Source organism: Xiphophorus couchianus, chromosome 19, assembly GCF_001444195.1.
Source record: "Xiphophorus couchianus chromosome 19, X_couchianus-1.0, whole genome shotgun sequence".
Lineage (NCBI taxonomy): Eukaryota > Metazoa > Chordata > Actinopteri > Cyprinodontiformes > Poeciliidae > Xiphophorus > Xiphophorus couchianus.
In genome coordinates this window covers 306,805-330,320 of record NC_040246.1, presented here as the reverse complement: position 1 = coordinate 330,320, position 23,516 = coordinate 306,805, and the positions used below count along the sequence as shown (strand labels likewise).

The following is a 23,516-nucleotide window of genomic DNA, read 5'->3' as shown; positions in this document are numbered from 1 at the left end:
AAAAAAACATGTTTTCACCTCAACAGTCTGAAGGTTGTACAGGGTCTAATTTATTATTGTTCGTTCCAAAACCTTACTCAACTCTAAACTAACATGAAAAGATAATTCACTTTAAAAAGCATTACTTAACTTGCTTTTAAATGAGTATAACTTTGTAGTCAATAATCTTGAATTCAGAAACAGTGATGCTTAATGTTACACACTAAGATTCAGTGAACAGAGGCAACGGGCCAGACATCCAGGTGTGCTGTTTATTGTGAGTATGTGGCATTGAAAAGTTACAAAGTTGGACATTTTTCACCAACCATTGGTTGGTTGTCACTATAATCTCAGCGTTCTTGTGCTCAGATTGAAAGGCAAAGACAGACAGAGAGAAACCCCAAAGATAAACGTGCTTTTTCAGGTTTAGCTTTCAGAAAATCCCTGAAACCTTCATTCTGAAAGCGGCAACACAACAATTTTTGGAGGCGGGGGAGAAAAAAACCGGAATAAAGTTTACTGCTAAGCTGTTAAGGCATTTCTACATTCACTTTGTTCAAGATTTTGTTGTTGTTTTTTTTTTTGTGTGTGTAAAAACCTGGAAAAATTCCAAACTTTTCTGAAAGTCGACATGCATGGAGTTTTCTCCAAATGTTTTGAGTTGCTAATTTTTTATTTATGTATTTTTTTTTACAGCTGTTTTGAGCAGGTCGCACAGCGGCCAGAGTGAGCGCGGCGCGCTCTTCCTTTGAGGCTCGAGCGGCGCATCGCTTTTGGCATCGACTCTTTGGTAAGCCTCCGTGTTGTCGCGTCGCTAATACTTCGAAGGCGTCGTGATGTACATTTAGCTGTCGCCGTCGACTGCGGCCGCCGTCTCCGCGCGTTGTCGGGATCAGCTGCTGTTTTGTGAAAAATGCGAGCTACCTCCTCCACGTTGGCAGCGTCGGACGGGGGAGAGGGTCGACCCGCTGGCCGGGAGGGAACGCTCACAGCCCTTTGTTGTACGTCAAAATCTGACAATCTGTCGCCGCCGCGATCTCTGGCTCGAGCTGATTGGCGCTGATCTGTGGGAGTCAAAGAACAGCCAAAAAGGTCAGTCGCACACGGGTGGAGATATTTCGCACGAGCAATTAGATGATGAGTTTACGTCATCTCCGTCCGATACGTACACGGATCTATACTTCGTAAACGTAGCTTGTGAGCTTCTTTGCAACTGTTTTCTTTTCTCCGTTTTTTTTTTTTTTAACGCAAGCAAATATTCTTTAGGGCTTTTAAATGTTCTCCATTTGCCGCTAATGTGCAAAAGGAGCCAATTTGGCAGATTAAAGTCTAATTTGAGGTTTACGTCTCCTAATATTTGAACCAGAGACAGATGGCTGTCGGAGTTGGAGGCAGAATCCTTAATCAGACATCTTGCTAGGTGTGAAGTGGGGAAGTGGGACAAATTGAGTAGGCGGGGGGTCCCGGAGAGCAGGGCATTCTTGTTGCTTATTGGGGAGATTTTTTTTCCCTCCTTTTTCATCTGCTATTCCTGCAAAAGTGCAAAAAAAAGGGAGAGAAAAACAGGCTTTTCACAGGACTGTTGGCGGCACATATGTCTGAAGTTTCTCTCTTTTTTTTTTGCCATATGTCTGTCTGAGCTATTTCCAGCGGGTAATTAAATCCTAAACATTTTAAAGCCAGAGCTGGCTGGCTTGTGTCAGCAAGTCACTTGGCAAGAGAGACAACACAAAGACGGAGCAAAACCGAGCGAAAAACAACGAGTTTTTTAGTGTTTTTTTCTTTTTTCGCCGTTGCCGATTAATGAGCAGGATGGCGGCGTTCTGAGCCAACAGGGGCTAAAGTTAGATCTCAGCCCGCTTGGCCTGGACGGCACCGGTGGCTGTGAACAACGGGACAACACGGGGTTGAGTCTCGGAGGGCTGCGCCTCATTAGAGAAACACCGAGGAAGTCAGGAAAAGGCTTCGGTCGGAAACTGAACCCCAGTCATCAGCACATAGTCGATAAAGGTAGAATTTCAATAAATATTATAATAATAATTATAATAAAAGAAATCACTCTCAGTCACCAAGTAACTGAGAAAATGTCCTCTTGGTTTTGATTATTTATTTTAATGCGACTGGTTTCCACAGAACACCACTCGGTTGGGAAACTCCTGAACATTTGATACGTCTGTTATGCGGGTGCGACCCTTACCCCGCCTGCGAAACATGCTCACATTTGCTCTTTGGTGTCTGAGAGCTCTCCTAGCGACAAAAACAAACAACTCCTCAGCAGGTTCAGCTAAACACGCTGAAAACAACATGTTACGTTCAGAAAGTGCAGTCAGGGGGAGTTCAGGAAACGGTACATGTTTGACAAAAGTTACAAATGAAAAATTCACAAGTTATTGCTGACAATCCATCGTTTCTGTTACACAAGTGCAGTTTCTAGTGCAAATGTCTTAGTGCTCTTGACATAAGACAAAGCTAACAAGACATAGGAGGTTGTTTTAAATCAATAATTTCTTAATACTCATGTAAAAGTTCTAGTTCCATTGGCAAATTTTTTCACTTACAACATGGAAAGATGTCTTGTTATACGTGAAATAATCAGTGGAACTCGTACTTTTATGTCAATATTAATGAATTATTTACTTAAAACAAGCTCCTATACATTGCTGAAAAGTTTCTTGAAAGTTAGTTTTGTCTTTCTTCAAGTGTACGAAGATATTTGCACGGGAAACTAGACATAAAAAGCTTTGTGTTTTTGCAATGCATGAACGGAACCCTGTAATAAAAAAGGGGTAATTATGAGAGGCCATTTTATAGGCTACGGTAGGACTAAAAAAATGAATAAAAGTTGCGGTAGAGTGGAGCAGCGTAGCGGTGAGGTACCTGAGACATCTGTGGGAAGAGGCTGATGGCGAGCGGCAGAGCGAGGCCGAAGGCAGCCAGACACACCAGGCTGTGGACGGGCAGGACGAGCCTCTGCCGCCGCTGCAGCAGAGGGAGCCTGGAGAAGAGGACAACATCAGGACCCTTCCATTTTTATCGAATTTGCATTTGGATAAGGCTCCTCTGCCTGATGTACAGAGACGTACATTTAGAAAATAAGAACCTTAAGGCAGGTGTTAGACATATGTTTCATTAAGGTCATAGTTCAGTATTAAAACTGGGTTTTTAAAAATTTGTCTAATGTAATATTGTCATGTCAAATATGGCGTTTTCAATAGCTGTAAGTGGAAATTTGTCCTAATTATAATTAAGCCTCAATGATAAACCAAAAATTAACTGACACGAAAATTTAGGATGATGACAGACGTCATTTCACCCACATTGGCATTTACAGTGCTTTATAAAAAATTGCAAAGAAAAGTCGATTTTGTCTTTGTTTTGGCCGTGTGTAGCTGAGCTACTCATGGCCTTTTAAGACGTCGAGCTACGTGTGTCGTCTGCAGTCACATGACTCCAGCCCCATCCAGTCTGTAACAGGAAGTGAAAGAGACGGTGAGGTTGAGGAATCGGAGGAAATTTCAAATGCTGAAACGGTGGCGGTAGAGCTGGTCGAGGAGGAAGAGGAGCAGCTCGTTGCCCCCTCCCGAAAAAAGTAGTGATGTAAATCCTTTGGCAACATTTTGGGTTCAGCAAGAACGTTAGAAGTTATTTTATACTTCTAAACTTGTTCCTTTGTGCAATAACTCTGAAATGGGCCGCATTATGTTTCCCAGACACATGGTGCCCTTTTACAGCACAATCAAATAATCATGCTGTCTTCAGTTATAAAAATGCTTTTTATATCAAATTTGACTTAAAAGTATTTACTCTGTAATTTAACACCTAGAAATTGGGTCTCTGTCTCTTTAAGAAGCTCCTGCTCTTCCTGAAACTCCACCTTCAGACAGTCGTCATAACATGGCTCCTCTAGTAACCCTTCAAAAACGTTTTTATCAGTGTTTCACTGAAAAGTAGTGTTTATGATGAGCTCAGGTAGATGCTCAGCTCCACCAGGTGTTTGCTAATTGCTGCTGGCTAGTCTGAAGGAGCTGAGTGGAGGAGACACAGAAGACGGGTGGAAACAGCAGCTCCAAGGAGGAGCTGTGTCCTGAACGCTGAGTTAGGTCCAACCCGGCGTTTTGCTCAGCTGAATGGTTGCTACGGAGATTAAAGGGTTTCTCAAACATTTATGAAAGAATCAAAGCAAGAATCCAGGTATGTTTTGATGAGGGAATAATATTATAACATGACTAAAAAGCTCAAAGAAGTTGGTTTAATGTAATACTGCCCCTTTAACAACTTTTTTCATGTATTTGCAGACACTACAGCTTAAAAGTTAAGTAAAGAAATAAGTCAAATGGAAAAACATAATTGCAAAAAAACGGATTTGGGGAATATAAATATCCGTGAAGTATTTATGCTGACATTCTTTATTTTTGGGGGGATTAGTGTTATTCATTTGTCGTTAGAGAGATGAATTGTTCAATGTATCATGATATTGATTTCAGAACACATTGTCCAGCCCTGATCATCATCAATAAAGACTTAAACACATCCGCTTGTATTTAATTAATCCACATGATGTTTCACTTTGCGTCATTTTACAAATGAGGGACCGGTTTATTGAATTATTATACAGACATTGAAGTACGACACTTTATAAATAGTGCCTGGAAGAATGCATTATTTTCTACATTGGTCTTGTGAAGCACAGTTTCTGCTCTGTTCCCTCTGCCTGCCTGCCACAGGATAATCTCCTGTTCAGTGTGTGGGACAGCGAACTCAGCAGGAGCTTGAGAAGGAGCGGCTCCTCTCTCCTCCACCAGTGACGCTCCCCTCCCCTCATGGCGAGGAAAGCTACTGCCTAATGAGGGAGCTCATTAACACATATGGCTGCCATGGTTTAATTAGGCTACAGACACACACCAGCATAGATGCACATCTTGCAGAAGTGCATTACGAAGAGAAAAGTTGCTGCACATTATTAAACACAAATGGCAAGGTAAAGTAGGGTGTCCTTAATAATGGACAAAATAAGATGTCATAAAGACGTTATTGATGAATGAATGTGATTCTGGCTGTATTTAAATGCTCTTATGCAACCCGTGCACTGGGCATGCTCAGGTTGACGTTGGACAACCGGAGATGCAGGGAATCGCTGGCCGCATGTGAGGACGCGTTAACTTTAACATGTTCTAACAGCTGTGTACATCATCCAACCCGACTTCCGTAGGAAGCCCAATCGGATCCAGTACGTCTTGGCCTTAAGTGAAAAACAGTGGGATGCTAGATTGTACCATTTAAGATGAGGTAATCAATCCTTGTGGCTGTTGGTTATTCAAAGATTACAAATTATACATTCCCTGAGCTCTAGACTTGGAAACCTGGAAGCTTATTTTGAACTTACCCACTAGCTTCTCAACTATCTTCCTAGTTCAGACCAAGCAATATTTACCTGGGAAAGCGATGTTCTTCCATGAGGATTCACCACTTGTCCTACTTACTTCGTCAACCTATCATCACCCATTTGGCTGTCCGCCCTCGCCCGCAAACACCTCCTCACGACATCTGATTCAGCCACCCCTGAGACACACAACTTTACCCAAGAGCCCATAACATTCCTGCATCTTTCATATGACACTTCTGGCATAAAGCTGAAAAGACAAACCCCACTCTAAGCTTCATCATTTCTTCATCAATCCCCAGTCACGTACCCCATGCACCACCAAAGTGAGCTCTCAGAAATGAAGTCAGCTTCACAGAAAACCAATAAGGTTTGCAATGGAAGTTGACAGAGATTGCATTATTATATGTAAATAACATGAGTCTTGGATATATACTATTCTGTAGGGTCACCAGTTCCTTCACTAGGACATAAGAAAGCTAATCCTTACTGTATTCCAGTGATCGGTTTTTCAAAACTACACCATGACTCGTCCAATGTGTCCAAATCATGCGTGTGATGCACCACACTACGGTAGTCCAAGTGTCTTCTTCACCTAAACCGCTAACCTGCTGGTTGTACAGTCTATAATTGTTTCATCACATCTCTACAGCCAGGAAGTCACCTAACCCCAACATCAGTAAGGCTTCGTCACTGGGATGATGGTGGTAGGTGTCCCATAATCGGAGGGTTGCCAGTTCAAATTTCTGTTCACTGTCATTGTGTCCTGAGGCAAGTCACTTCACCTTTAGGCTAGACACTTCACTCAACTGCACACTTTACTCCACCGTCTGACCACTATGTTTGATGGTGGTCAGAAGGTCCGATGGCACTGGTGTATGACGGTCTCACCTCTGTCAGACTGGCCCAGAGCAGTTGTGGCTACCATCAAGTAGCTTTCCACCATCAGCGTGTGAATGTGTTCTTGAACATTGTGTGGCGCTTTGAGATCCTCTGGACTGTACAGGTACAGGCCATTTACCGTTTGTAGGGCTTTGATGATTGCGTTTGGTGGCTCACAGATGAAACAGCGGTGGGCTGACTACACTGACTTGCATATTGTATTTATACCTTTTGCATAAGCTATAAACACATCGTCCAATGGCCAACCCCCCCTGTCTATTTCTGGTCTCTTGCTGCAGAGTGTTCCCTGTCTGAGGCACAGGTCACCACTCATCCAAGTCATCATTACCACTATTCAGTTTTCTCAGTAAACCTTTTCTTGATCCACTCATGCGTGCAGGTCACAGTAACAAACCGTCAAAGATCATGGATAAAAACACATTGAAATTGAGATGGAGCATATGATTTGATGCTTTGTGCCACTCCTATAAGATATTCAATTATTTTAATATAACTACTAATGCATGTTTCCTAAAAATAAAGGGTCAGGGAGCTTCTTTCATTTGTGACAGAAACTCATATTTTCACACTGCTGTTAATATTTAATAGCAGGTGTTATGGAATCTTTTTAATGTAATGCGTCCAACCATTAGGAAAGTATGAAGCCATTGAATAGCAACGAAAACAGTGATGCTGTAATATTGCTGCATTACAACATCACCTTGGTCCTAAATCATATAACGTCACTTTTGCCTAAATTTGGGAACTTTCTTCTGAATGAACTTTCCTTAATATACTTAAGGCTGTGCATGAGGACAGATCCTGCTGTCAGCCCAGTGAATATGTTCTCAGCAGAGCAATCCATCATTGAGGGGCCGCCTGGGGGACCTGTCTCTGTCCCCTTGTTCTCGCTCCATTGAGAGCCAGTGAAGGCAAGCTGACATAAAGGAGAGTTGAGAACTACACACAAGGAAGGCACAGTCAATCTCGCAGCTCCCCACCGACACTTTTACGCACCAACACCCCCCACATGCACACTCCTTCTGTCTTTCTCTACCTTCCCGTTCAGTTACTCAGGTGCCAGGAATCCCAAACACACCTGGAGAGCAGGCCGCGCCGTCTGAGCCCGCCCAGTCAGAGCGGTTGGGACAAGTGCTGTCAGGGATTCCCAGAGATCTCTGCATTCCTCTCTTACACTGTGGTACTCCGTTGATCCAAGGACGACCAAGCGAACGCGTCACGTCACAAAGACGTCATCACCATAGTCCTCAACAATGCCGTGTCTCACTGCAGAGGAAGCGTCTGATGGGAGAGGTTTATGAAACCATATGTTTTGTTGAAAGGTATCCATGGTTTTACCAGTGCACTACCATTTGCTTCATTGATTGTATGTGATGGAAAAAAGTTATTGCTCTCATAACCGCACTTACAGTAAAATTAATTTCTGCTCAATTCAGTGATTAGCGACATTTAGCGACAGAGCTTGACTGACCTGATGCAGGTTATTTTACAGTTCTGTCATTTCATAACTCTGTAGTTTTGTAACGACTGCCGATTTGTAGCTACCAAGAGGATGTAACCATACCTCCCCTGACATCCAAAAACACATCACAAAAAACTAATTTCTACAACATGAAATTGTTATTTTGTAGAAATAAGAATGACATTTTTGCTGGCTCCATATCTGTGTGCCATTTTGATTCTTTCTTCTTTTTTTTCAAACTAACAGATGCCAACACCTTGTTTTACAAACAAAAATACACAAAACATTCAAAAGAAGTTCAAAGTGGAAGACCAGAGAAGGATCATCTATGATAATTTTCCTCAATCCAGTCATGGAGTATATTTCAATTTAATCTCAATCCATATCATCCAAACTAAGATTTTAAAACAAATGTGTTTTTTTGAAACAAGCTGAAATTAATTTCAGATTATTTGATGCACGTGAAGGCAACATTATCCAAATTTAAATCCAATATTCAGTTTCCAGACAGATTAGAAATTTTCAACAGGGTCAGAATTAGTGAAAGAGATTTTCTTACTTTTCCAGTACAGCCATGACCATGGGAGGAAGCACCATGATGGGCATGGGCATGACCACTCTGGTCAGGGCAGTCTCTAAAAGTGCCTGTCGCAAAAAAAGAGCAGCAAACTCTTAAAATGTGTACAACAATAATACAGTGACATTTTTGTTTTACTCAACAACAGATGGGAAAATGTGCAAAGGAAAGTATAAAACTAGACACCTGTTATAGAAATGGGGCAGCAAGGTGCTGCCAATGAAACCTTTAATTGATGAAGCACAATTAAAGCAGAAGTTTAGGCAGCTGGACTTTGTAAATATTCAGGTGTGTGTGTGTGTGTGTGTGTGTGTGTGTGTGTGTGTGTGTGTGTGTGTGTGTGTGTGTGTGTGTGTGTGTGTGTGCGTGTGTGTGTGCGTGTGTGTGTGTGTGTGTGTGATCATAATGTCAGAGTGAAAACAAATCAGCTATAATTCAACAGAAACATTACTGGGTCTGCTGGGAACCAGTTCAGGACCTCAATTTTATCTAAAAGCATTGAAACCAGATTTCTGGTTGTCCAGTTTGTCCAGTCGATGTGAGGTGAATTCATGTTTGTAACTTTGGGTTAAATATTAGACCAAATTTAACTGCCAAAACAACATAATTACTCCATATCCATGCTGCTAAAATGGTTTGACATAGATATTTATTTGTGAAATGGACTCAAAACCGGCTTCTGCACTTTGGTTCAGCTGTAGTATATTTTTAAAAAACACAAAATAATAATAATAATAATAGAGATAAATATTGACATTCGTTTAGCATTTTTAGCCTTTTAGGTCACATTGTTTTCAAATTGTACTCTAAAATGCCAAACGTTAGAACTAGAAGAGAGCATTTTGTATTTTTTATCTTTTCCTATTCATAACTGCATGTAGAGTCATTCTAATAAATAATAATAGAAATAAACACAATCAGGCCTTTGGGGCTTACATGCCTGGCGGCTATCTTAGACGTTCCCACCACCTTCCCGCTGTCATCAAGCACAGCGATGCCGTCAGACAGCTCAGTGTGCCTCATCAGCACCACGTTGCAGATGTTTGCACTCGCTGTGAAGAGAAATTACATAAGTAAAACAAAAGTCATTGTTGTTTAAAAAAGGGAAAACAAGAACATTTTAGTAGGCCACTTCAAACAACCATGCAGGCTCACAGATTGACTCAATCATTCAAATCCCTGCCAGGTTGTTGTGTTTCACGTTTCTCTGAATTCCTGAGGACAAATGCGAACGTCCATCTTTGATAAGGTTGGACAAAATGTCTATCATGGCTAATGTCATTTTTATTTTGAAATCCAGAACTTATTGTCACTTTCTCCAACTTCAGCTGTGAGAAAAGCTCTTTTTGCCAGTCTCTCATCTGTGTATTATTCTGTGTAAAGTTTGGCATAAAATAATAGTTAAAAGAGCAACAACAGGGTTTCTGCAGGGTTCATAACTCAAATTCAAGGCTGTTTGAGATCATTATGAAGGAAATGTAACTGCAACAGAAACATACAAAACACTGTCTGAAGGGGATCTCTAACTGAATTCATTCGATTGTCCCAATCAGAAAAATGAGATTATAGCACCTCTGGTTTTATTCCTGTTCACTGTTATAAGACTATACAGCATCATTGGCTGTAGCAGAGGCCAGTACTTTGAATACACACAGTTTGTTCACAATCATGTTTGTGAAGAAAATACAGCCACAGAATTAAGAGCTTGTTGGAAATGTAATCAACTACTGGTGAATGTGTGAAATGTTTGAGTCACTAACTTCTACTCTTAAAGTCAAAGGAATCTGGAAAGTTTTAGATGCTGAACTTAAAATGTTGAACTTAAATGTTTCTGCTCTGCACGAAAGATAAACTTATATTAATAAGTTGTGTTGACTTTTTATTAATTTCGTAATATCTCCAATAATTTAGTAATTGATGGGTTTTTTAAAATTACGATTTAAAGAACAAAACTACAAGAAGAAAAAAGCGGAAGAGGGGACTACTTCCCAGGGTGCTCAGCGGTAAGGTTTTTGCTTCTTGTGTTGCTCCATGAGTGAGATGGAAATGTATTACATTGGTTGCAAAGGTTGAATACAATGTCTAATTATTAACATTATTTATCTCATCTAGATAAATGTTTCTGAGCAGAATTCAGTGCGATGTTTAATACTGTGCCTCATCAGATCAGATATTTTATTCATGCTGTTTATGTTCAAGTTGTTCTAGACCAAAACAAGTCATTGTTTCAATCTGAAAATAATACAGAGATGTGTGCTTGTTCAACCAGCTGAGGACATCCATCCATCCATCCATTTTCCGTGCACCCTTGTCCCTAATGGGGTCGGGAGGGTTGCTGGTGCCCATCTCCAGCTACGTTCCAGGCGGGAGGCGGGGTACACCCTGGACAGGTCGCCAGTCTGTCGCAGGGCACAGCTGAGGACAGTTTTCTTTAAAAATGTTAAGGATTTGATTTAAATTACAGGATTAAGTTATATTAAAAACCAAGTCAAGATTCAACATTAATGAGCTTTAAAAAAATGTCTAAGCACTGTTTCTCGTTAAATCCACTTGATGAATTTTAATTCCCCCGAGTTAAAACCAAACGTTTTCTGGTTGACTTTACTTGCATGAGCCTTCATTTTCTAGTTAAACCCTCTTCAAATGTTTATTAATAGGCCAAATACAAATATAACTGTCAGATAAGACACACATAAAAGACAGAACTGAACCCGACTGGGACTTTGAAACAAACAAAAGAGTCAAATCAGCAGCAGAACACAAAACCCCGGCGAGCCGACAAACGGCGGCCTTATTTATTCACGCTCGCCAAAATGAACACAAATGTATGTTAATGTAGATAGACCTTTCTTCTTGACTCTAATAGGAATGAGAAAAACTCATTTTAGAGAGTTTAGTGCTCTTGCCCCGAGCCTTTTTAATTTAAGACAACAGCGTCCGGCGTTATCTCTGCTGCGCCCCGGAGGGACGGCAGGTTGCCTTGTGAGGGGAATTTAATTAACTGAGACCATTTAATCCAGGATAATTTATATATATATACATATATATATACATATATAAAGGACAGATATAATGATTTTGGCAAGGAATAACAAAAAAAAACAAAGCAGAAAGATCAAATTCTCAAAAACATGTTTTGTAATTACCTTCATAAAGGCAATAAAGTAATTGGGGGAAATCGTACTGATAATCCTGGACGACTCAATGCTGACATTCCCCGTTGTAATTATTTTAAATAATTACATTTATGTGCATTCTAAATATATCTGGTAGCTACTGGGAAATGCAACCAATTGTGACCTAAACAACACAAATGCTTTCTAAAGAAAACAAATTCTTTGCCAAATCTTTTTTTTTTAAAGCTAGTATGAATTTAGCTCCAGGTATAGTCCAATTTATTTGAATGACAGGCAATTCCTTGATGAGCTTATTACAGGATAAATCTGGCCTTAAGTAACCAAACACAATCAAATGGGTGAAAATTCAAACAGCACTTTGGTTTCCCGGGCTCCAATTATTCCGTTTAATTACCTTTTTATACGGGCCTGCAAACACAACAACTGCAACAACAATGCCCAGACCGAAATCAGGTAAATGGGGCCTTGACATAGACGCCACTTTAGGGGTAATTATCCAATTTGTTTGCAGCAGTAGAGTTCCAGCGAGCAGCCAATTACCAGGCAAAGGCTGCACTGCAGAAACCTGTTGATTTAATTAGAAGAGCCGCCACGGCATGGAGGGGCGGTGTGGGAGAGGGAGGGCGACAGGCAAACAATTTAATTACGCGCCAGCAGCCCCGGGGCATTGTGGGACACGGGTCTATACCCCTGGGTGTGATTGTGACTCAGGGAGGTGGCACGAAAATCAGCTTTGTGGCTCGGCGACCATCTGACAAGAAGCGAGATCTCAGCATGTCTCTAACCCCACGGAAACCAAAACGGTCAAATAAAAAATACACACAAAAAAAATAAATAAAAGGAAAAAAAAAAATCACTCCTTTTTGGGCTTTTGCACAGAGAAGCGATGCGATCTAAGAGAAGAATCCGAACTCTATGAGCTCCGAGGGTAAAACAGAGCATGGTTTTTAGAGGAAAGAAAAAAAAACTGCCTGCATGTTGTTTAATTAATGCTGCAGTGGTCGCTGTTGGTAAGTATGGACTCAAACCTTAAGCAAATGAGATTCGAATAAAGTGCGACTCTCTCTGGACTCACCCACTGCAGGGAAAGGGACGAACCGCTGCACCAACAGCTTGGTGGTTGGGCTTAATCGGTCGGCTTTCTGGATTAAAACATTCAGGCCAACCTGAAGGTGAAACAGGTGGAAAATCACACGGTTAAGTGTGCAACAAGCAAAAGAAAAAAAACATACTTAGGAACTTTTAGATAAGCATTTCAAAGACCCAAAGCGTTCTAATGAAAACCTATGTGTTCAGATAACACACCGGCGCAAAAAATAAGTAAAAAAATAAATAAATAAATTTCAGCCTCCAGCTTTCGCCAGCCCAGCGTGGGGTTGTCAGAAGAGCGGACGTGTAATTGGAGGGCTCTTGCCCCCCTCCCGGCGTGTCGTTCCTCCCTTCAGACTCCCTGGGATCTTTTTTTACGCGGTTGTCAGGCCTGAGGCCATCAGCCGGAATACGCCCAGCAGGACCAGTAATTGGCTCAGTTTGACGTCTTTGTCCCCGATCGAGGCCCGTCTCATCCAGGCGCACAGGATGACATTATACTTCTACACGATTAAAGCGGTGACATGGAGGTAATACAAATGAAAACGGTATTTTGAGAGCTGAGTGCGAGGCGTACGCTGACATTTAAGTTTCTTTAAATGACAGCTTTTCTGTCTAAGTCAAACACGTCAACGAGATTAATGTGTCGCAGAGAAGGAAGCATGTAAATAATGTCTCAGGAAAATCTTCCTTCTAATAAGTGGATATTAAGGATTTACCAGTAAGAAAATACAGTACACTCCTGTCAAATCTTGTTTTTTCACATAATATCTGGTCTCTAGTTAAATCTAAGTAGAGATGGAGCAAGACGCTGTCCAATAACTGGAATGGTCTGATTTCCACCCTGATTGGACCTAATCAGCGGCTGCTTGGAAACTTTAAAAAATCCAATTGTTTTCCAGTCAGTGAATGCACCATGCTAAGCTTTACCAGATTAGACGGGCAGCGAAACTCTCCAGCAAAACTAAAAAATTGAATTTTATGAATCTGAGGGAACGTTGCTAGATGGGGTTAGGCTTGCTACACGCTTGTGTACACCAAGTGGCACCTTGAAGTTGCTTGCGAGCCACCATAATAGAGAAGAAGAAGAAATTCTCCAGAGTGAAAAACTAATCAAAGTTAGCTTTAACTTCATTTTCTAAGACATGTTACCTTTTCTAACCTCATTCTATGCAGGTTTAGGAAAGTTTTGCAGCATTTTGGAGCTCTCAAAGAAAAGGTATTCTCCAGGCAGCCTAAGTAATGCTAGCAGTGCTAACAGCTAATATAATATGCTAAAACCGGATTAGAATGTCAACTAAAGAATTCAAATAAAAAATGCTTCAAACTATTTACCTTCACCTCTGCTCCAAATGGGAAAAAAAGCAGGAAGGGAAGGGAAAAGTTTTTTGAACACTGTTAGCTGTCCTCCTGTACTGGGTCAAATCATTTCGACAAAGTAAAACCAAAGCAGATTGGCGCTAAACAATTTGTAATTTTTAAGCAATTTGAAATGAATTCAATAACAAAAACTCAAAAAAATCTTATTTTAATTTTCAAGTAAATTTACTAAGAAATACGGCTGCTGTTTCTTAGAACAAACTTAAAATCCACAGGACCAATTGACAGAACTACCCCATTACTGATGTGATGAAGTCTATAAGTTACATTTTCTTAAATAACAACAGTTTGATATGAAACCCTTATAATCGCTGAACCTTTTTAAATGATTAACTTCATTATTTATAATATTATTATTCATACCACTACCACTACTGTTACTGCTACTAACAAAAACAACAACAAAAACAGCAATAAACCTTGAACAAGTTGAAATTAACTCATATTTCATTGTATTAGCCTAATCTCACATTTAACACTTTAGTTTTGGTAAAAGGAAAAAGAAACCTTTGTTAGGAAATAATCATTTTGGAGAAAGTCACCGGCTCCATAATTGATGGCAATGATGTGGAAATACTTTGTACAAACTGCTTAAAAAAACAAACAGAACATGACCTTGTCTTTGAGATTATTTCACAAGATGCTAATAATTGTGCCACCAGTGATAATGTTTTGTTTTTTTTATTCCCAACATCAGTTTTTCCCCCCCAACACAGATTAAATGCATTTAAAAATAAGGGCTGGATTTTTTTTTATTAAACTATTCAGAATAAAGTGTGCAAATAAATGCGTCTGGGACTGTAAATATGTAAGTGCTATTATTGATCAACAACAACAGAAGTAAAACATGAACTTACAGCGATGGAGACGGCACTGGTCACCGCCCCCACGTAACCCTGGAAGAATTTGGAAAATGGAGCGGGCTAACGGAAGAGCAGAAGACAAATTAGAATAATAACAGCAAAATAATAATAATAAAAAAAGGTTCAGTTCTTATTTCAGGTAAAGCACCTTAGTTGCGTTACGGTTGCTGTAGTTAACACAGGCGTTATGGCTCTGGTTTAACCACTGGGAAAAAAACACAAGAAAAGGTGAAATGAAGGAGAGCCTGATGGTGGATGTAATGCTGACTTGTCAGGGTTCAATACATCTTCTGATTTCTGGCACATTTATCTTTTTTTTATTACATATTTGCCAAGTTAAAGTAAAATGTATAAGTACCTGCCAGAAGATGGTTGACGCCGTTGTTTGATTAGGGAGAAGGAGGCCAACAACCTGCAAAAAAACATATTTCATTTGTTAAATAAAAAAAAATACCCAAGCACAACTTCTTTATTTAAGCAAAACAAATTTATTTAAATTTCCTTTTTTGAACAACAACAACAAAAAAGTTAATTTTTGATGACTAGAAAACATGCAAACCAATACTTACCACTGGAGTGCCAAATGGAACAAAACCTATGGAAGACAGTCAGTATTATGGCTCTAAAAACTGCATTTATCAAACTTACTGAAATTACTTTCTTCTTGAGAATTATTAAAACATTACAAAATATTGAATGTCTTATTGATTAGAAATGCAAGTCACGTTTTCCAGAATTTCAGGAGCCATTTTCAACATCCGGTTGTTGATCATGCGACTCGTGTGACGTTTCAAAAAAAAAAAGTGTTTCATTGAAGTTTAGCAAAGAAAACCAATTTTGATACGACAGAAACAACAACCTCATCCTAGCATTAAAACCTTTTATTGAAAAACGAGAGTTCGTTCGAAAGTGACGTATTTCCATTAAGCAAATTTGTTTTGAAAACATCAAACTGCACAATCATATTGTCAATGGAAATGCAGACCAAATGTAGGGAACTATAAAAATGGAGTCAGAGAACTCAACACTAAAATGTTAAGTCTCTGCTAACTGTGTTGTTACCCTGCATGGCATTGGCACAGGCCTAATTTACAGCTGATTACTTTATCTTCTTCAACCACCCAGCTCTCCATCTCTCACTTACACCCACCTTCCGACTTACAGTGGTCACAGCACAAAAAAAGATGGGCTTCTTTTCACAACCAAAACACTCCTTTTTGCTTCCTGAAAAACCCAGAGACACTCTCCGCCACCGCAGGAGAGAGGTTTTAATCAGCCCCCAGCTGAGTGTGACCTTTCCGAGGCCCGAGACAACCCGAACAGCCCCGTTGAGCCCTGACAGGTCCCGGGGTGAACGACGCCTCCATGTTGGACCACATAACAAGCCCCCAGATCCCACGTCCCCCAGGACTTCCACGCCGAGGCGTTCTACCTGACATCCGAAAGGGCATGAGGATCTTCTCCCCCGTGTCGGGGTGGATGATGGCCTGTAATGAAAGCACAATCAGACGATAATGAGGACAAAATGATTCGGACCATTGTAATTCACAAGAATTACTTCTCAGAAGGGGGAATAATATCACCTTTATTACAGTGGAACCAGTGACTCCCATGTGCTACGGAGACGTTGGAGAGCCCACTGTTCTGCTTGTCACTATGTGCTAACCTGAGATGAACCATTTAGAGAAAGTTCTGACCAAATTACCTCACAACAGTAACGTGGGTACAGACGCATCTTTTTGACTTTTATTTGATCCGGTTCAATAGTTAGGGTGTGTTCACACCTGATAGTTCAGTAGACTCGGTTGGATTGGGGAACAAAGTTGAGACATTTTGCTATATTTTCAGCTGCTGTCGTTCGTTTTCACACTGTACTGAGTCAAACCATTTGAAAAAGCTGTTCACCTCCTCGCCTGTGGTGGCGCTGCGCCAATAATTGTTGAAGGAAATGACATAAAAAGCTCTGAACAAGACACTGAGCACAACTTCCTTCTTTCACAAAATGTAAACAAAAATGGACTAGCATCAGATTTTAGCTGTTGTGGGATTTTTCTTTTGTCTTCGGCAAAAGACCGTAGCCCATTTCTTTAGCTAGCGCTAAGCTCACGCTTTGTTTTGGTTGCATTTACCCAGAATGCCCTGTACTTTAGTTCATTTCCTGCGTTTGCAGCGGCCTCTCGTTCATTTGAACAGCAACAGAGTTCACTTCTACTGAACTGAACTGAGGTTTTTAGGCGGAGTTAGCTGTTTTGGTCCACATCAGAGTTTGATCATGCATTCACACCTCCCCAAACGAACCAGACTAGAAATAATCAAACTACAGTTCAATGAAAGCCAAAATCATCTAAACAGGGCTTGTGTGTCATTTCTTTGTATACTTCTGAATAACAATATTAGCAGATGGGAACTTCAACCAAAATTTCCAGAATTTGTATTTGCTATCTTTCAAAACCTGCTCGTTCTGCCCTGCCCAAACGGCGTCGATCTGAATAAAATGTTTCCGTTAATGATTAACCAATCGGAGACTTTGCGGCAGATTTCCACTCACTGGTTTTGAAAAGCCTCCTTTTCAACTCCCCTGTGATTTGGGGTCGTAGGTCAGGTGTTATTTGAACTTCAAAGGTGCTAATCGTAAGCGTTTAGACACGTCGCTCTCGCTCAGTGGAAAAAAGATGGAGATTTTAGATTCAAACGGGCAGATCGCTCATCAGGCCCAGTGGAGTGGCTGATTCTTCTGAGCCTAATTTGATGGGATCATGTAGCAAATAAAGCTTTTTTCCAGTGTTGTTCCTCTGATATCTGTACAGCACTTCAGATTGACTGGTGTACAGCAGGTCCTTTATAACCTGCCTTGTCTTGTGGCAGTAAGGTAGCGGTGAGCCAAAAGGCTATTAAAACAAATAAAATAAATAAACTCTTACCTGCTTTATTTTCTGGGCTTCCCATAGCTGTTGAAATTAGAGATGAAAATTAAAACTGTCCTCTGGTGTAAACTTTCAAAAGCTGGTTCATGGCCGTCTCTAAAGCTAATCGTTACAGCTCATCGTCCACCAAAAGTAAAACTCGAGTTTGTTTTCACACAAATTTTCACACATTATGTTCTCATTTATAGCCACACAGAAATATTTGATTGACAAAAAGAAAAGAAGTGCGTCTACCTCGGCGTCTGTGACTCCTGGAGGCAGAGTTCCTTGTTTGAAGCCATCGAGCAGCTTAATGCAGTCCTGCAGCCGTTTCTGGTGTGACAGAAGGGAGATAAAAATGGAAAACTGCACTTACTCAACAAGTCTCAACAAAATCTTTGAGCAGATTTTAAGACGACAAATATTTTCTACTGAATGGTAATGAGCTTCTTTTTGTTGTTGTTGCGTTACAATCTAATGATATGCAAACACAAACCTGGCAGTTGCTACTATCAACCTTGGTATATATTAGCATACAGTGTCTGGCAAAACTAATTCATACACCTTCAACTTTCCAACTTTTTTTGGCACTTTAAAAGCAAACATGTCTGGGCTTTGACTGGAATATTGCAAGATGTGGATACAGGACCCTAAATACAAGTGAGCATCGATTACATGAAGATTATTTTGACAACCCTAGTGCAGATATAGCTGTCTGTGGCAGGTGAGCTCACGTTCATGTGAACCACAGCCGTCACTCATCACAGCAGCCGGGCTGAGGCTGCCTCCTGCAGGGCTCCAGAGTGAGCGCTCACACTTTTTTTGGGGGAGGGGGGACAAAAAATAACTTTTAGGAGTATTTTTACTATAATGTACTTTTTACTTTTACTTGAGTGGTTTTATTATGAAGTATCGCTACTCTTACCCGAGTAATATTTCTGTATTTTCTACCCACTGACTGAAAAAAAAAAAAAAAAACATGTTTTAACCACAAAAAAATATCGCCAGACACACACACCTGCAGTTTCTGTTAAACTTCCAGATGTTTAATATTGAGAGAAACAGATATAGAAAAAACTATTTTAGCTCAATTTAGTTATTTCTTGTTATTTATATGAATTATTGTCAATGTGGTCCTTTTCCACTTACCGTGTATATTTTGATCCATCTCCATTTTGATCCATCAGTTCCTCAGTACTTGAGTACTTTTTACTAAATACTTTTTTACTCTCACTTGAGTGATTTCTTGGACAGCTACTTTTTACTTTTACTTGAGTAAAAACATGCTGAAGTGATGCTACTCTTACTTGAGTAATAGTAAGTGAGTGGATACTGTGAGTTTTCATGGGTGGCAAACGATAAAAGAATGAAACGACGACAAAAAAAGGACAGGGCAATATTTCATTGTGGAAGTTAAAAGAGCAACACCTCCATTTTTAATGTATTGTTAATGTAAAACTGTGAATGTGAAGACCAGTGAAACCAGTGAAGAATTATTATACAGGTTCATAAAAAAAACCTAAAAAACTGGAATATGCAGACTTTTTATCATTCAGAAAGCAGAGCTCATATTTTACATTTATTAATCGCTGAGTGAAATATTTCAAGCCTTTAGTTGAATAATAAAAACCCCAAATTAAGTGTTTTTAAACAATTTAATATTGTGGAAAAAGTTGAATATTGGAAACAAACGATTGGTTGTTCAGAGATTGATTTTTGTAAATCGGATCAGCATCGGCCGATACTAAACCTCAGGTATCGGAAGTGAAAAAAGTGGATCGGTGCCGACAGTTCTGCCCACACCTGTCCACAAAATCAGGCTTCAGTTTAGCACCAGACCGAGACGTTTGGACTTTTACATGTGTGGACGGCCTCTCATAAAGTACATTTCTACAGGTCAGAATTTATAATCAACTTCCCCCTGGAAACATGGAGTGACATGAAGCCGAGTACCTCTGACACGAAGAGTGTGCTGGGGTCGATCACATCCAGGAAGTGACGGAATCTCCCACAAAACGTCTCCTAAAAAAAAGTTTAAAAAATTATAAAAATTTTTTATAGCATTGTTTTTAAGCTTCTATCCAATTTAAATTGTTTCCTAAAAGATGTTGTGCGTTTAACAGCTCAACGGGAATCACACAAAACCTATTCTTTCACAAGTTAGCAAGAAAATAGAACAAAATCTGGAACTTTCCAATGACTTGAAGACTTTATCTTTCGCTGAAACGCGGGCAGCCGAACCAGATTCCGGATTGTTTCTCACAGCCAGAGATTTTTCCAGCTGTCTCTTCCCTCCGGTAAACAGCGACATTACGGCTCGCCAGCTGTTTGACGGCTCCAGGTGGAGCCTCCTCATTACAGCCGCTGGCAAACTGTTTCCCGTCTTCGTATTTTAGAGGCCCGAAATCCGCATCGCGCCGAACGCAATTAAGCTCTTTAGTGACGGTGCCAGGAATACCTTTCAATCATTAATTCATAGGCGAGCAGAAGGAATCGCTCCTTCCCTCCTTCCCTCCGCCTCCTTCACTTGGGTTTAATTACACTAACTGTTAATTTGGACAGAAATCTGCTATTTGACTCATCTCGTCACTTAATGAACATATGGATGGTTGTCAAAAACCAGGCAGGAGGGGGGAACGGCTTTTTCAAATCTGTTCAATTAGATTATTCACCGATTATTTAAATGGTTCAGTTTGAGCTAAGAGTTAGTTTAAAAAAAAAATGTTTTTTTTTTTCCTTTATCCCAAAGGTGTTGCGCTGTCATGTTGTGTCCCACCGCTCACCTAATGCTTCCTGCGCTTCACAGTGCCGAAGCTAATGCTAATTTATGCACATTAGCCTAAACACTAAAACATGTTGATCATTTTTATCTATCTATTTTAATATGCCGTTCACCGCAGCGTGCCTATATAGGACAAATTTTAATAAGTGTCAACATTTTTGAGTTGAATCTTTTACAAGTCAGTACAAAACAGTTTAAAAATGTTTTCTTTTGCTCTCCTTATGTAATATTCTAATATTAAATATCTGCTGTGGGAAGAAAAACATTACAGAAATAAAACTCGAACACGTCCAGCTGCTGCTTTTGAAATAAATAATAATAAATTAAAAAAACGTTTTAAATGTCAGTCTTTATTGAATATGACTAATAGTTAAGATTATCAACTTTTGGAAACAATTTGGCCATTTAAACTCTCTTTTTGTTTTCTTTTTTTTTTTTTTTTTTTTTTTGCGAGCTCGTGCTTGTAAGCTGCCCATCCGGTTTGTACAGTAAGATATGAAATATCACCCTGAGGAATGCCTCGCGCTGAAATAAAATCAGCAATTAATTATTCATTTGACGTCACGTCTTCTCGCGCTCTCTTCAAAACCTTTTCTTCTTCTTCTTCGATCACATACTCATTCCTTTTAAAAAGAGACATTTGTCTTTGAACACATTTAGACTCCCTGGTTTTGTTTTTCTTCAGCCTCGCCAACGCGGTAAGCAGGAGCTAAACTGTTTCGCGCAGGAAAACGCTCCAAATGTTCATTACAGCTTCTTAGAAAGAAGCTTCTTTTAATTAAAAAAAAATACAAGCGTCTGCGCCCGAACCGAGTTGAGACCAATTAACGTCCACAGTGAGTCCGGAGCTCAGCGAGAAAGTTTGTGCTGCGTTTAGGGTCACGGCTGAAATAAATGTACCTGGTTGAAACGAGACTTTCCGTACTGGAACGGTGGGTAGTCAGACATGCTGCCTTACAACACAACTCTCCTCCTCACTGCTCAAGTTGAGCAACTTTCTTTTTTTGTTTTTTCCCTCCCCCGACCACTTTCACCGTCTGGCGCCGCACGGCAAAAACACTCAGCTGTCTTCCCACGTTGCATTGTGGGCAATGTAGTAATGCCGTGCTGGCGCACGCATGCGGGTCGTGAACTGCTTTCTATATGCGACTACATTTCCCAGAAAGCTGTGCTTTGTTATATAGTTTTACAACAACAACAACAGAAAATTGTTTACAGCAAGACAGTGACCTTGAACATCGTGAAAGTTGGTCCTTATTGTCAGTCATTCAAACGTTTTATCACGTAAAGTACTTTGAGCTGCTTTATGTGCTTTGCTAATGAACTTGACAACACAAAATATTTACCCGTTCAGAATTGAAGTAGAATCTAAAATAGGGCTGAAACAATCAATCATTTTAATCGCGATGAATCGATTTTTTTTAACGTCTACTAATTTAGTAATGATTAATCGATAACTACAGTATACAGATTCAAAAGAGGGATATTTTCTGAAAATAAAACATATTCAGAGCAGTAATTAAGCCAAAACTCTACAAAATAAATATCCATTTTGGACTTAATATATATATTTTTTTTAAAAAAACCCTCCTGAAGTAGCAGTTTTATCTTCACCCAGAACAAAGGAATGACATGTTATTGCATTTTACCCAGTAAAATGTTTATTTTTCTTGTTTCAAAATGGAGTTGAATTGTTTATCTGCATCTTTTAGTGTATTTCCAACATTGTATAAAATGTCTTCAACGGTCAAATGATCATCATGTGTATCATGTGGCTATTTCTTTTTACCCAATTAAGGGATTAATTGACAGAATAATTGACAGTTAGTTGCAGCCCTAAAGTAAAAGTGTACAAGCATAATTATGCAATATTTATATAAATAATATATCTGGTCCCGTTTTTCCACATATAGCCAAAAGAATCACTATTCTGTACATATCCTGTAAATGTCAAATATTTTCTGCATTTTCAGATTTTTATTTTTAAAATGTTCCTCTTTTTTCCTGTAGGCACTTTGTCAACATACATTTGTTCATATTGTTTTTAGATATTTTTATATTAACTTGGGTATGTTTTGTCATTGTGTTGCTGAAACGAATGACTTTCCCCACTGGGATTAACAGCGGACTATTCTTTACTATTCTATTTATAAATGACTGCAAAAGTCCAACCCGTCTAACAACAAAAGATAAACATACTAGTTTTCTCGTCACTTGCATTAAAAAACAAACTTTTGATGAACTGGAATGGCAGGCAGGACTCATGTCTGATTTTAAAGAGGAAATGTAGCCCTCTAGTGGAGATTTGGCCTTTTTTCAGCTCATGACAAAATATAATCGCATCTGTCTTGAATGTGGCCTTTTAATGTGACATGTTCAATGACAAAATCATTCTTAGGTAGATTATAACTGTATAACTGAATATCCTCCTGAAACCCAGAGAAAAAAAAGTTTTTGATTTTTGTTTTTTTTACACTACATGACTCTTTGGAGTGAAAAAACATCACTACAATTGAAAACATTTCAAAACATGTTCTTATTTATTTTTTAGAGTATGTCCTTTACAGAGGACATCGGGACCCTCTTGTGGCAAATATGAACACATTTCGAGGCCCAGGATGTCCTCTCTAAGGACCAACAGGATTTAACACAGTGGCATGTATGGTTTCAGAGTTATGAACAAAAAAACCTATGTGCTCCACAGAGGACAAAAATGTATTGCTGGGTCTCAGGAGGACTCATTAGTGTGCACAGCCTTTAATTCTTTGTGAACGCGTCTTTTGATTCAAAACCTACAGAGCCCTCCAGGGGACATGGGAATTTATTTTTTCTTTTGTGTTCCCTCGCAATAATCTACTCAGTAATGCGGCATAATTGGATACTGTAAGCCTTTCTTACGGTGGGCGCCGTACTTTCTGCTTTAACATAAGGCTATGTACGTTTTTTTCATGAATGTTAGTATCTCTTTGTGAAATATCTTAAGTTCTATGTCTTTTTCTTTAGGATAGAAAGGCACCACAAACCTATGATATAAACAAAAACTGAACATGAAAACGACCCT

General features: G+C 39.7%; 1 protein-coding gene across 5 annotated transcripts; it reads right to left on the bottom strand.

The window, feature by feature from the left end:
- Positions 1-237: 237 nt before the first annotated feature.
- On the bottom strand, positions 238-21,534 carry sfxn5a (sideroflexin 5a). Of its 5 annotated transcripts, none has more exons than XM_028001618.1 (14): positions 21,356-21,532; positions 19,627-19,695; positions 17,929-18,006; positions 17,692-17,718; positions 16,203-16,257; positions 15,340-15,365; positions 15,129-15,182; positions 14,919-14,975; positions 14,765-14,830; positions 12,514-12,604; positions 9,238-9,353; positions 8,284-8,369; positions 2,857-2,974; positions 238-1,043 (listed from the first exon to the last, which is right to left on the bottom strand). In XM_028001618.1, exons 1-14 carry the CDS (start codon positions 21,401-21,403, stop codon positions 966-968), a joined length of 969 nt encoding a protein of 322 aa, XP_027857419.1. In that variant the 5' UTR covers positions 21,404-21,532; the 3' UTR covers positions 238-965. The 5 variants fall into 5 exon arrangements, 4 of the variants coding, with proteins under 4 accessions (XP_027857419.1, XP_027857420.1, XP_027857421.1 ...); XR_003593463.1 differs by lacking the exon at positions 238-1,043 and adding an exon at positions 7,341-7,543 and having other exon boundaries at positions 2,871-2,974; positions 21,356-21,534; XM_028001619.1 differs by lacking the exon at positions 17,692-17,718 and having other exon boundaries at positions 21,356-21,533.
- Positions 21,535-23,516: the final 1,982 nt, after the last annotated feature.